We start from the raw sequence: 15,621 nt of genomic DNA on the forward strand, positions 1-15,621 counted from the left end.
AACTTCATCCCTTACAAACCTTCAAAGAATTCCCCACATCCATCACTGCTTCACAACACTTCCTCAGGTCCCTATAACATTAACCCTAACCCATCTTCTGCAGAAATCCAGACTCTATGTTCCCAAAAAACTGATGACTCCATCATTATCCTCCCAGCAGACAAAAAATCTACCACTGTCGTACTTGACTGAAAGGAGTATGTTAGTGAAGGTCTAAGCCAGCTGTCTTGACACTTCTACATACAGTGTCTATCATCAATATCCCATTGCTGTGATTAAAATTGACCTTAAAATTGGAGGCATCTCACAAGGACTAACACCCCAATCCACAGAATTTCTCACCCCACCCTCACCATGCATGCCAACCTTTTGTCTTCTTCCTACATCTACAAACCCAATCATCCTGGCCATCCTATAGCTGCTGGTTTCAAAGCACCCACTGAATGTATATCTGCCCTGGTGGTGGTGGTTCGTGTTTAATGGCCCGTCGACAACGAGGTCATAGTTACACCTGCAACCCCTAGTACAAAGAGTTCCCTCCTATATCAAAGATACCAACCATTTCCTAGATTGTCTGAAATCTGTACCTGTCCCACTGCCACCACACACCTTACCTGTCACCATTGATGCCATCTCCTCCTTTACCAACATCCCCGATGTACATTGTCTGTGTGCTGCTGAACATTTCCTCAGCCAGCAACCAACCGATTCTAAATCTTAATCAACTTTATACTTATCAACAACTACTTCATCTTTTGGGGGCAGACACACAAACAGATCAGGGGTAAGGCCACAGGAACCAGGAAGGCTACTTCCTATGCCAACCTCTTCATGGGTCACTTGGAGAGGGCTTTCCTGGGATCCATACGTCTGCAGTCCCTGGTTTGGTTTAGAAACACTGATGACATCTTTATCATATAGACTCATGGTGAAGCTGACGTATTAAAATTCCTGAAATCACTGAATACCTTCTCCGAATGAAATTTCACATGGTCCTATTCCGAATCCCGTGCCACTTTCCTTGATGTTGATCTTGTCCCCACCAAAGGCCAGTTACAACTTCTGTCCACACTAAACCTGCTAACAAATAACGATATTTACACTTAGAGAGTTGCCATCCTCCCCATGTCAAATGTTCCCTCCCATACAGCCATGCTGTTTGAGGCAGACATATTTGCTCAGATACAGACTCTTGAATAGCAGTACACCACCATTCTCACCTCCTGGAAGTAATTACCCCACCAGCCTAGTTCATAAGCAGATTTCCCGGGGCATCACATCCAGCCATGGTACTGTTGATTCCTCCAATAACAACTTCGGAGCACACCACTGGTCACTCAGTATTATCCTGGTCAGGACTGTATCAATCAGCTACTTCAACAAGGCCATGACTTCCTAAAATCATGCCCTGTAATGCGATCATTCTGTCTGAGATTTTTCCCACTACACCTAGAATAACATTTTGTTGCCCTCCCAATCTCCGCAATATTCTTGTCATAATTGTGACCTCTGTGCCTGTTTCGTCACATGTGCCATCTGAATTCTTATCCCCATGCACCAGTTTCTCAAAACTCCACAGGTGGGAACTAGCACTACAACATATCCTTGGTTCTTGCCACCACCTGGCCTTAATTTATGTTTATTTCTTCCATCTCAGCATTTCTTCATAGTAACAACCCCTTTCTTCACTCTGTTTTAGTTTTCTATGTCTTTCATTTTTTTACCTGTCTATTTCTTGCCATCCCCCTCCCACCTCTGTTACATGCAATGCTCTTACGTTTCACTGTTATTAACTTGTACACGGTGTTTTAGCAGTAATCTCTGTCGTACCCTGTCTTCTTTGTACAGAAACCAGATGGCAGTTATAAGAGTCGAGGGACATGAAAGGGAAGCAGTGGTTTGGAAGGGAGTGAGACAGGGTTGTAGTCTCTCCCCGATGTTATTCAATCTGTATATTGAGCAAGCAGTGAAGGAAACAAAAGAAAAATTCGGAGTAGGTATTAAAATCCATGGAGAAGAAATAAAAATGTTGAGGTTCGCCGATGACTTCGTAATTCTGTCAAGAGACAGCAAAGGACTTGGAAGAGCAGTTGAACGGAATGGATAGTGTCTTGTAAGGAAGATATAAGATGAACATAAACAAAAGCAAAACGAGGATAATGGAATGTAGTCCAATTAAATCGGGTGATGCTGAGGGAATTAGATTAGGAAATGAGACACTTAAAGTAGTAAAGGAGTTTTGCTATTTAGGAAGTAAAATAACTGATGATGGTCGAAGTAGAGAGGATATAAAATGTAGACTGGCAATGGCAAGGAAAGCGTTTCTGAAGAAGAGAAATCTTTTAACATCGAGTATAGATTTAAGTGTCAGGAAGTCATTTCTGAAAGTATTTGTATGGAGTGTAGCCATGTATGGAAGTGAAACATGGAAAAAATCTCAAAAATTTCTTGACCAGTTTACTTCACATTTTCACACAATGCTCTAAAAAACATTCACACAGAGACAAGCTATATATTTCTTGAAATATATAAAACAAATAAATATATATTTCTATCTAAACTTACTGCATAAAGTCATCACTGAATAATGTTGTTATCAAAAATCTCCAAAAGTACTTGGCCGGTTTTCTCAAGTGTACATACATTTAAAAAAAGTTTTCCATCACCTCAGTTCCAGGAGTTCCAGAACCTGTACAGAAAATTGGAATAGAGATCAACATAAACATCGTTTCCACCCTTTTTATTGGTCATGTTATACCATCATACAGTGAGACCTTCAGAACACGGTGGTCCAGATTGCTGTACACATTGATATCTCTAATACCAAGTAGCATGTCCTCTTGCATTGATTCATGCCTGTATTTGTTGTGGCATACTATCCAGAAACCCATCAAGACGCTGTTGGTCCATATTGTCCCACTCCTCAACGAAAATTCAGCATAGATCCCTCAGGGTGGTTGGTGGGCAACGTCGTCCATAAATAGGCTTTTTCAATCTACCCCAGGCATGATCAATAGGGTTCATGTCCGGAGAACAAATTGGCCACTCTAGTCGAGAGCTGTTTTTATCCTGAAGGAAGTCATTCACAAGATGCGCATGATGGGGGTGCAAATTGTCATCCATGAAGACGAATGCCTCGCCAATATGCTGTCGATATGGTTGCACTATCAGAGGATGGCATTCACGTATCGTACAGCCGTTATGGCGCATTCCGGGACCACCAGCGATGGACGTTGGCCCAACATAATGCCACCCCAAAACAGCAACGAACCTCCACCTTGCTGCACTCAATGGGCAGTGTGTCTAAGGTGTTCAGCCTGACCAAGTTGCCGCCAAAACACATCTCCTACAACTGTCTGGTTGAAGGCAAATGCGACACTCTTCGGTGAAGAGAACATGATGCCACTCCTGAGCGATCCATTTGGCATGTTGTTGGGCCCATCTGTACCGCGCTGCATGATGTCATGGTTGCAAAGATGGACCTTGCCATGGATGTAGGGGGTGAAGTTGCGCATCATACAGCCTATTGCACACAGTTTGAGTCATAATATGACGTCCTAAGGCAGCACGAAAAGCATTATTCAACATTGTGGCATTGCTGTAAGGGTTCCTCTGAGCCACAGTCCATAGGTAGCAGTCATCCATTGCAGTAGTAGCCCTCAGTGGCCTGAGCGAGGCGTATCATCAGCAGTTTCTGTCTCTCTTTCTCATCCATGTCCTAACAACATCACTTTGATTCACTCCAAGATGCCTGGACACTTCCCTTGTTGAGAGCCCTTCCTGGCACAAAGTAACAATGTGGAAGCGATCGAACTGCAATATTGACTGTCTAGGCTTGGTTGAACTACAGGCAACACAAGCCTTGTACATCTTTCCTGGTGGAATGACTGGAACTGATCGGCTCTCGGACCTCTTACCTAACAGGTGCTGCTCATGCAAGGTTGCTTACATCTTTGGGCGGGTTTAGTAACATCTCTGCAAACAGTCAAATGGACTGTGTCTGTGATACAATATCCACAGTCAATGTCTATCTTCAGGAGCTCCAGGAACCAGTGTGATGCAAAACTTTTTTTATGTGTGTAAATGCTCAGATGGACAAAGGCTACATATTTTTTAATTTGTTGTTGTTGTTGTTGTTGTTGTTGTGGTCTTCAGTCCTGAGACTGGTATGATGTAGTTCTCCATGCTACTCTCTCCTGTGCAAGCTGCTTCATCTCGCAGTAGCTACCACAACCTACATCCTTCTGAATCTGCTTACTGTATTCATCTCTTGGTCTCCGTCTACGATTTTTACCCACCACGCTGCCCTCCAATACTAAATTGGTGATCCCTTGATGCCTCAGAACATGTCCTACCAACCGATCCATTCTTCTAGTCAAGTTGAGCCACAAAATTCTCTTCTCCCCAATCCTATTCAATACCTCCTCATTAGTTACGTGATCTATCCACCTTATCTTCAGTATTCTTCTGTAGCACCACATTTCAAAAGCTTCTATTCTCTTCTTGTCCAAACTAGTTATCGTCCATGTTTCACTTCCATACATGGCTACACTCCAAACAAATATTTTCAGAAATGACTTCCTGACACTTAAATCTATATTCGATGTTAACAAATTTCTCTTCTTCAGAAACGCTTTCCTTGCCATTGCCAGTCTACATTTTATATCCTCTCTACTTCGACCATCATCAGTTATTTTACTTCCTAAATAGCAAAACTCCTTTACTACTTTAAGTGTCTCATTTCCTAATCTAATTCCCTCAGCATCACCCGATTTAATTGGACTACATTCGATTATCCTCGTTTTGCTTTTGTTGATGTTCATCTTATATCCTCCTTTCAAGACACTGTCCATTCCGTTCAACTGCTCTTCCAAGTCCTTTGCCATCTCTGACAGAATTACAATGTCATCGGCGAACCTCAAAGTTTTTACTTCGTCTCCATGAATTTTAATACCTACTCCAAATTTTTCTTTTGTTTCCTTTACTGCTTGCTCAATATACAGATTGAATAACATCGGGGAGAGGCTACAACCCTGTCTCACTCCTTTCCCAACCACTGCTTCCCTTTCATGCCCCTCGACTCTTATGACTGCCATCTGGTTTCTGTACAAATTGTAAATAGCCTTTCGCTCCCTGTATTTTACCCCTGCCACCTTTAGAATTTGAAAGAGAGTATTCCAGTCAACATTGTCAAACACTTTCTCTAAGTCTACAAATGCTAGAAGCGTAGGTTTGCCTTTCCTTAATCTTCCTTCTAAGATAAGTCATAGGGTCAGTATTGCCTCACGTGTTCCAACATTTCTATGGAATCCAAACTGATCTTCCCCGAGGGCGGCTTCTATTAGTTTTTCCATTCGTCTGTAAAGAAATCGTGTTAGTATTTTGCAGCTGTGACTTATTAAACTGATAGTTCGGTAATTTTCACATCTGTCAACACCTACTTTCTTTGGGATTGGGATTATTACATTCTTGTTGAAGTCTGAGGGTATTTCGCCTGTCTCAGGTATTTTGCTCACCAGATGGTAGAGTTTTGTCAGGACTGGCCCTCCCAAGGGAGTCAGTAGTTCTAATGGAATGCAGTCTACTCCCGGGGCCTTGTTTCGACTCAGGTCTTTCAGTGCTCTGTAAAACTATTCACGCAGTATCATATCTCCCATTTCATCTTCATCTACATCCTCTTCCATTTCCAGAATATTGTCCTCAAGTACATCGCCCTTGTATAGACCCTCTATATACTCCTTCCACCTTTCTGCTTTCCCTTCTTTGCTCAGAACTGGGTTCCCATCTGAGCTCTTGATATTCATACAAGTGGTTTTCTTTTCTCCAAAGGTCTCTTTAATTTTCCTGTAGGCAATATCTATCTTACCCCTGGTGAGATAAGCCTCTACATCCTTACATTTGTCCTTTTAATTTTTTAATTATGTATGTTATATAAGTATATGTCTGATATTTGGACTGACATAGGCTCCGTACTTGTAAATATATGTGGTACATAAATACGTATGTAATATATGAAGAGGAATTGTTGTTAGTAAATCTCAAAAAGTGCTAGATCAATTTATTTCCTATTTTTACATGATGCTCAAATAAACTTTCAGACGGACATTTGTTGTATACTCTTTTAAATATACGCAACGAACAAATATACAGTATATTAAAGGAAATATTGTTAGCAAAAATCTCAAAAAGTTCTTGTCTGCTTTACTTCAAACTGTTTCATTATACACTACAAACATTCAGGCAGATATAGTCTTTATTTTTTTTTTAAAAAAAAACAATGTATATATTTTCTGCTAAAACCAACAGCAAGAAAGGAAATACTGTGCTGTGAAAAAGTGTGGTTTTATTTTCTTTCTTGCAGTCAGTTTTAACTTAGATATCTGGACATTTAAACCACTTGGCAAATTCTCAATGCTTGTGTATAATTTTAAACAAAACTTGTATTTTAAAACAGTGTTCTGTTTTGTTTTTTTTTCATAACAGTCAGTTTTAAGAGAAAATGGGAACGCTGTATTCATGGATTATCAATTTATGATTAGGGTACTACTGTGAAATATGAATTGTACAAAACTATTCCACCCATTCACAGATTAGAACTATGAGAAATACTGTCATAGACGCTACTATCCCCATGGTCCTAGCAGATGAAGAGGTCTCTCCTGTACCTCTTATACTAATGATCCCAACAAATTTATGCATTCATTTTAAGAGACCACATTTCCTAATCAAGGTTCCATTTGCAGTAACAATAAACAAGGCTCAATGTCAGAGAGAGGAGATGGATAGAGAGTGAGAGGGGGAGGAAATGGACAGAGATGGACTGAGAAAGGAGTGGTGAGGAGATGAAATGAGATTTCGTGGTTTTTTTTTCTTTTCTTCTTTTTTTTTTTGGGGGGGGGGGGGGGGGGGAGGAGTCGGACAATGAGAGAGGGGAAGAGGAGGCGATGGACAAAGAGAGATGGAGGAGAACATGGACAGAGAGAAGAGAGAGAAGCAGATTAGGATGCGTATACAATTCCCATACATATTTAGCAATTTTGAAACATTGCCAGGTTTGTTAGTTACATAAACTGGAATGACTGAACAGAGATTGAGAGCAAGCCTACAGGTATTCTCAACAGAACCTGGGAAGCAATACACATAAAGCATAATTAAGAAGGTACAAAAGGAAGAGTCAGGAAACACACATGTGGAATAATTGGAGATAGTCATGATGCTACAGAGAAATGTTTGTCTTTGAGATGTGGAAAGATTAGGGCTAGAAACTGTGTTTAATGTTAAAGATTTAAGATGGCGTGTACTCAACTTCACCTACAGCAGTGGTAAAGGGCAGGTGGGCTCACGGAAAGTATGGCATATGCTTAAATCAGATGAGGTCACAGAAGGAGTGACCTGAACCGTATAATGAATGTGTTGAAATTTAAAGATTAGGTGACTCTTGTAAGAGATGGCCTATACCTAGGTCAGACGAATCCATGGATGGAATGTTCTGAACCGTTTTTTACTTTTTTTTTTATAGAGGAATTGAAAAAGGGATACTTGCATGGAAAAGATTAGAAGGTATTTACACAGTAGTTGTCCATAGTAGAAAGCTTAAGTGCAGCTCTTAAAGAGATAGGAAGCTATATAGTGACTTCTAGTCACACTGCTGAAGTGTGCTCTAAAACAGTTAAAGGCTAGTAGACTAATCTGGGCATTGGTGATTCTGGGCATTGGTGATTGTTTGCGAAATTGTAGTGTGTGGTGCCAATTAAACAGTCAGCATGTAACTCCTTATGGTAAAAATGAAATTAAACATTTTCTATCTCAATAAATTTGACAAACCTATGCTGTTGTCATCAATGAAACAATGAATATATAAACAAGTGGGATGATAGTGCAATAGTAAATATTATATAAAGAGAGTTATAAAATATGAAACGGAAAAGTCATTAACCAGATTCTAAAATGCAGTGAACAACGGTTCATAGATTACACATACACCTATATTTGGAACAAAGTATGTTACGTATAACTCTATCCTTTGTCTAAGCAAGCTGAATTGCTTGAAGATTTCTTTTTCTTTAAAAATAAAAAGGGGTAGAAATGTGGTGACCAGTATTAACGTGTGTATAAATTGTTCAGTAAAAATTAATTTCTTGTTGTCTGTTAAGTATATAAATTGTTCATAAAGGAATCCAAATTTGTTCTACACTACAAAAATGGTACCATACAGTGTGTTTTGGCAGTATTAACTTAAATCACTCAAATTTGAGTGTGGAGTGTTTGCGTGTAATGGTCATCAGTCCACAACTGAAATGTTTGCCAGTGGTCAAACGGAAAGTGTATATAATTTTCTACAGTCTGATGTAGAAAAGTGTCAACAGTATTCTAAAATGCTTAAAAAAAATGACGCAAAGCCTTTGCAGCAATCTAGATGGCACTGCTAACAATGAAAGTCATGAACATGTTACGTCAATGAAACAAGTGCATTGCATACAGAATGAAAACATGTGTCTTCAAGCAGAAAACAGTCATTCAAAGATGCAAAGCCTTCATATCAAGTCAGACAGTAAAACTAATGACAAAAGTCATGAACATGTTAGGTTAATGAAGTGCAAACAGTGTGAAAACATTTGTCATTCAGCAGTTAATGGTTGTAGAACTGAGGCAGAAATGAGTGCAGCGAAATCTGAAGTACATACAGAATACAGAAGGCCTACATACAGTCATGTGCTTAAAAACACAATGTGCAATACACAGAGTGTGCTGAAGACAGAACTACCAAGTACAGCAAAATTTACAAACAAACATTTGCAGATAAACATGAATTTCAATTCCCAGATTTCCAGATTTAAAGTATAACTCTGATAGCCACAGATGTGGCCTTGCTGGAATCTTACGTGATGATTTTCATGTAAATGCTGCTTCTATTGTAAAACCTGGAGCACCTTTGAATGAAATCTCAAGAAACATAAATGCTGAAAATATCTCCAGTTCATTACAATGTACAATATTATTGGGGTGTGCTAATGATGTATATAAAAATGTACTATTTAAAGCCACTAACAATTTGAAAGAAATGTTGAACTCCACTAAAAGAATATCTGTAATTGTCATAGGACTCCTTGTAGACATGACTTTATAACCACTTCTACTGTGAATGATGAAATCAATAGACAGTTTGAAAAGATTTACAAAGCATTCCAGAACTTACATTTCTTATCCATAGAGTTCCTTGAGAGAAAGCACTTTACACTACATGGTCTACATCTAAATATTAAGGGTAAGACACTACTATGCCATAAAATCTGAGACATCATAAATTCATTACGTACGACCCATTATTCTCCCACATCCTTCCTGCCAGTCAACAGCAAGCTTCACTGCACAGCAATCATCATCAGAAGCAACAAGACATCCTACGCCACTGACATCAACAACAACAGTGTCAACTAAACCACTTGAAGCAGTAAAAATCACCCGCCTCTCAAGCAAAAGAAAAGTGTGACCGCCAGGCTACTACAAGGATTATTTACTGAAGACAAGCATCAACCAAACCCTGGAGGTGAGCAGTATGACAGTTCCCAAGGACAATAAATCATTAGTAATTTTTTTACCAGAAGTTCGGGGTATAACTAGTAAAATTGCTGAATTAGAAGTACTTTCGCTTGATCAGCTAAAGGATATTTCAGTTTTTTGTGTGACAGAACATTGGTTAAAGGAACACCAAGCATGTCCTGCTAGAATAACAGGATTTGAAATTATTAGTAGCTTCTGTAGAGAGACTCCTATAGGTGGAGGAATATGCATATCTGGAATCAAGGAATTGAATGCTAAGAAATTCAGTTCAGTGACATAAATGACATTGAAAAGTGTCTGAATATTGTGTTTGCAAACTTAAAGAATCCAAAATAATCTTTGTGTGTACATACTGATCCCATCCGGCAACTTTATGGTGTTCTTGGACAGTGTAGAAAAACTCTGTAGTGAATTAAGGAATTTTCAAGAAAATATTATTGTAGTTGGAGATTTCAACGTAAACTTTAACAAAACCTGTCAAAATGTGTCTAAACTGAACAATTTGCTATGTTCACATAATTTATCACCCACTGCCCATAAATACACTAGACTTGGAAAGCCCACTAAAACTACAACTGATCAAACATTTTTTGACTTGCAAACATTTGATCATAATGTAGAAGTGATTGAAACTGGATTTTCAGATCATGAAGCAATAAAATTTAGTGTAAATAATGTACTCAACACAAATCCCAGGAAAAGTGAGAAATACTTCTACAGAAGATGTATAAATGATGACAACATTAGGATTTCTAATACATTGTTAAAAAATTCAGACTAGAATTTGGATAAATATGACAATGCAGATATGAAGTTTGAGTCTTTTTTAGCTTGTTACAAGCATAACTATGAAACAGTATTGTCTCTAAAGAAAATTAAAGTAAAAACCAGAACTAACATTTGGTTTAACACAGGGAATAAGAAAATCTTCAGAGGTGAAACAGTAAGTAAACTGTTACAGAAAAGTGTACAAGAAAGTCATTACAGCAGCAAAAAACTAAAGCAACGATTCATACACCAACAGAAACATGGATAGCAAAAAATGAAATCAGTTTGGAATGTGATAAATACAAACTCCGGCAGAATCAAAGCAAACACCAACATTTATCTTAAAAGTGAAGGCAAAGCTATAATGATCCTTTACAAATTACCACTGTATTCAATAAACACTATACAAGTTTAGTGCAAAATCTTATAATAAATCAAAGTCATATAAAAGTTAGTCATAACATCTCTGTAAATCCTGAAACTTTGTTTTTGCATCATGTAACAGTACAAGAGGCAGTCACTGCAATCAGCAAACTAAAAAATAAATTTTCCTGTGGTACATATGGCATTCCTGACAAAGTCATTCAACACAGCAAATATATTGTTCCTCAGCTCATTGATATAATTAATGTTTCTTTCAGCACTGGTACTTTCCATAAAGAACTTAAGCCATCAACAATAAAACCAGTATGTAAAAACAGTGATCCTTATGATGTAAAAAAACTGCAGACCCTTACCAAAGTTGTCTTGTTTCTCAAAAATTGTTGAAAGTGTAATGTACGAAAGACTCTACTTTTTTGAACAAATGTGGAATATTTGCCAATGAACAACTGGTTTTGGAAAACACAGATCAAGTGAAACTGCTACATATAATTTCCTAAAACGTGTTCTAAATTCCATTTATCATAATGAAATAAACTGTGGATTGTTTTAGACTTATCTAAGGCATTTCATGTTATTGATCAAAAAATTTTGCTTGAAAAACTATACTGCATGATGGTGAATCATCCTTCTCAGGTTATGAGAAAGGTACTCATGGAGTACCCCAAAGATCAGTGTTGGACCCCTGTTGTTCTCGACATTCATAAATGACTTACCAAGTTACTTAACACAAGCTGACGCTGCACTGTTTGCTGATGATACTAGTCTCTTTGTTAAAGCTCTGAATATGACTGACTTACACAAAAAAATAGAAATAACAAATGATGAAGTAATTAAATTGTCTATTTATTAATACTTCAAATAATGCAATCCCTAACATGATAGTAAAGTTAAGCAAGCATGAAACACTACAAGCTTCAAATACTATTTTTTTAGGAATTTGGTTAGATGAGCATCTTGAATGGGATAAACATATAGAATGACTCAATAAAAAAACTAAGCAAATGCTGTTGTGTATTATGAATGCTCAAAAATTCCTGCAGTGGAGAAACAGTGATGAGTTCCTATCATGCATGGTCTACTGAGATATGGTGTCATGTTCTGCAAAACACTCCTTTACTATTCAGAAATGAGCAATAAGAATTATAAAAGGAATTGCACCTACGGAATCCTGTACAGAAATATTTAAAGAACTGAAACTTATGACTCTTCCATCTATTTATATCTATGAAAGTATATGCTTTTTTAAATCCCATCCCTAGCTCTTTTCCTCAACAGTGATTACCATGACACAGAACTGACTTCCATAGAGAAGTACGAAAGAAATCACTGTATCAAAAAAGTGTACTATATCATCCCAAAATTCTTTTTAGTGCCCTTTCCTCAAGAATTAAAAAGATAACAAAGCTGCAAATTTTTAAAAATGAGCTTATGAAAATACTTATAAATGAAAGCTTTTACAGTGTTGATGACTGTAAATTTTACAAATTTGAGAACATTGATAACTTAAGTTAAACATAGCCATGTATCATTGGATATAATGTAAACTTAGAATTGGTTTGGTTTATGTATTGGGTTATCTGTATGATTTTATACGTATCTGTATGATTTGCTTTTTTTTATATACTTAATTATTTGCACGAGTTGTATACAGAACTATTATTTAAGTTTTTTTTTTATTTTCTTTTTTATTTGTGTTAACGTATGATACATCCTATATCATTGTACATGGTAAAATGGACGATCAATAAATAAATAAATCTTAAGGAACTCTACATACTAGTAGTAGTAATAATGATAATTGTAATTGAAATGAAGGTACCTATTGTTATTTAAAGAATAATTTTTTAATGTTATGAGATACTGTAATTAGTTCAGTAAATTGGGTCACATGACATCCTTCATTTCAGTGGGAGCATCTGTGGTGTAACATAGTGATTCTATGGTACAGTATGTTCCACTTGTAAGCACTTAGGCTGATGAAAGGTGTTTGTGGAAAGTGAAAACGTAGTTTATGTAGTTAAGTGTGGAACATCTCACTGTGCACACCCTGGTTTGGTGTACATGCAAGTGGATGCAAAAGGAAGTCGTTTCAGCATACTGACAAGGTGCAATGTTGAACTCGCATCTCCACCTGCTGTGGAGGTCCATTAATGCTTTGGTGACATGGCGTAGTAGTGCCTTTGAAGTAAAAGAGAAAGAGGGTGTGGGGAAGAATGTTAATGCCTGAACAAATGAAGAATACTTGAGAACTGTCATTTGAGTAACTAATGCCAAACCAGTACAGCAGCACGTCATGATCTGTTGTGAGCTACGATACATTAGCAATCTGTATTACCAGTAGTTGTAAAAGTAATTGTATAGGCAAGACACCGCAATTACAATGCAGAAGAACTGTTGCAAAACAGTTTATGTCATTTAGTAAGTTGACTAGATTGGAGGTGTCTTTCAGGATCTGTCCCAACTGCAAAAGGTGAAGTCACATGGCACAGTCTAGTGGCACTGCAGAGCAGGACCACTCAAGCAGTTAACTTCAAGAACCATGACCACAAGTTATTTTTTTTATGTTTGCCGTCAACTCTATCTGGTAAAAATATTGCACAATAGTAGTCTGCAGCAGTTCTTTAATGACTTTTTCTCTTTTGGCAATAAAACACAGTCTTTGGTTTGCGTTCAGTATTTTTTCTGCTCATTCCGGGTCAAGCTACGAATAACTGTAATTCCTAGACATTTTTCTGAATTTGCATCATTTACCATGTAACAGAATTTCAATGGTATTCTCTTACTTCTCACGTGGAGGACCTCACGCATTCTATTGCTCAGAGCCGATAGATGTTTTTTTTATGCCACTGAGATATCTTGTGTAAATGATTTTGCAATTCATTTTGATGTTCTTTTGACTTCAATAGATGGCAAATGACATTATCTGAATTATTTATATAGATTTAGAACAAGAAATGACCCATCACAGTTCCTTGGGAAATGCCAGCTATAACTATTGTTTCAGTATACAAATTCCCATCAGTTACTTCATAATGTGAATATCCTAAGAGGGAAACATGGATACAATCACACAGCTGCAATTATATCCCATAGATACACAGTTTTATTAAATACCGCTTATAAGAAAAGATGTACAAAGCCTTCTGTAGATATAACCACTCAGTGACAAATGCACAGAGAGAGCCTATCATATCTGTTTTGGCCAGCCAATGTTTTGTGATGTACATCGTGAGCTACACACATATCTCACTTCTAGGTTTCATAATATTGTGACCTAACATGATGGTCATATTCACTGTTAGGCCTCATGACACAAAATGTATAAAAACAAAACAAAATCAAATTTACAAATGATCTGATACAGCAGAGGGGCAAGAGGTGTGAAATTGCACATTAAATCAGGAATAACTGTGTACACCCACACTGGGTAATGTGCCCAACTGATTCACCTCAAATAATTTTTGACTTGTTACAGATATTTGTAGTCTCTTTATGCCTTTATCATTAGGGATCAGGTGCACATGAAAGAAAGTTTAACATCTGTTTTCAACTTAATTGCCTCCTTTTTCATGGGATTAGTAGCAGATTATAAGAAACAAATTCAGTGATAAACCTCTTTTGTTGGTCTGAAAAAGAAATTGCATAGTAATAATTGCTTTAACAGCAGCAGAAAATATCACATAGAAAACAGAGTAAGCTAAGAAATGGGAAAACCAGAGAGAGAATTTAGAAAACAAATCCAGTCCTGAGAGGTAAAGGGATGTAAATGCCATACCCAAGAGGCAAAGGGATTCAAGTCCAATTTCAGCAGTTTTGGCATTAGACCGTATTTGTATTACTCCTGAATTTGTTGATGTTAAACTCACCGAATTCTCCCTCAAAGTACATTCTGAAGTTGCTCCACTGTTTGCTTTACTACAGTTGCTTTCTCCAATTTCCAGTTTCAAGTAATGTAATGACCCAGCAACAATCTGAAAACATGTGTAGTCAAAGAGTCCAGAAACTTAGCTTTACACAAACATGTGTAGTTTTATTACATGGTCTACTACTATTACTGCCTATCTGTTACATTAATGACTATCGAAGAATAACTGATGACTGTTACTTAGAAGCTGTATAAACAGAGGCCTACCATCATTTTACCATGCAACCAAACAAGTATCATCATCATCATCATCATCATCATCATATACAAATAAAATTGCCATACTGCACTAAATATACAGAGAAATGACTAATAATTAAAATTCTGTGTTTTTAAAGGACAATAGACGAAACATGGAACGATACTGTAGACTATTCAGTATTCTTGGCTTATTTACAGTTGAACACAAATATCAGATACAATACATAAAGAACATAACAAGAAACACAATTTAACATTAAGTAAAATTATGGAAAATTCAGGATGGAATAATGACAATATTATGAAAGGATAGTTGCTACTCACAATACAATGGAGATGCTGAGTCGCAGATAGGCACAACAAAAAGACTGTCAAGCAAAGCTTTTGGCCAAACAGGCCTTTGTCAGAATTAGACAACATGCGCACACACACACACACACACACACACACACACACACACACACACACACATACGAGCCCACAGTCTCTGGCTGCCAAGGTTAGACTGCGAGCAGCAGCACATCGCAAACTGGGGACGTAGTGGTAAGGAGAAGGCTGAGCAGGGAGAGGGAGAGGGAGATATAGCAGGATAGGGTTGAGTGACTGTAAAGTGCTGCTTGTGGGAGTATACACGGACAAGGTACAAGGTAGTGAGGGGCAGGGCAGCTAGGTGCAGTCAGGAGGTTAGTTGTAGGGCGGGGTAGAGGAGGAGGCACCAGAAAAGGATAGAAGTGAAAAGACTGTGGGTGTGTTGGTGGAACAAGAGTGCTGTGAAGTGGTGG

General features: G+C 37.7%; 1 protein-coding gene across 1 annotated transcript in view; it reads right to left on the reverse strand.

Annotated features, from left to right (window-relative positions):
- LOC126267477 (kininogen-1-like) overlaps positions 1 to 15,621 on the reverse strand; it is a 191,082-nt gene that overhangs the window by 56,623 nt on the left and 118,838 nt on the right. The window contains exon 12 of the mRNA XM_049972759.1: positions 14,580 to 14,684. Within this exon, the coding sequence (XP_049828716.1) occupies positions 14,580 to 14,684 (105 nt within the window). The remainder of the gene's footprint in view (positions 1 to 14,579; positions 14,685 to 15,621) is intronic.

This window comes from Schistocerca gregaria, chromosome 4, assembly GCF_023897955.1.
Source record: "Schistocerca gregaria isolate iqSchGreg1 chromosome 4, iqSchGreg1.2, whole genome shotgun sequence".
NCBI lineage: Eukaryota > Metazoa > Arthropoda > Insecta > Orthoptera > Acrididae > Schistocerca > Schistocerca gregaria.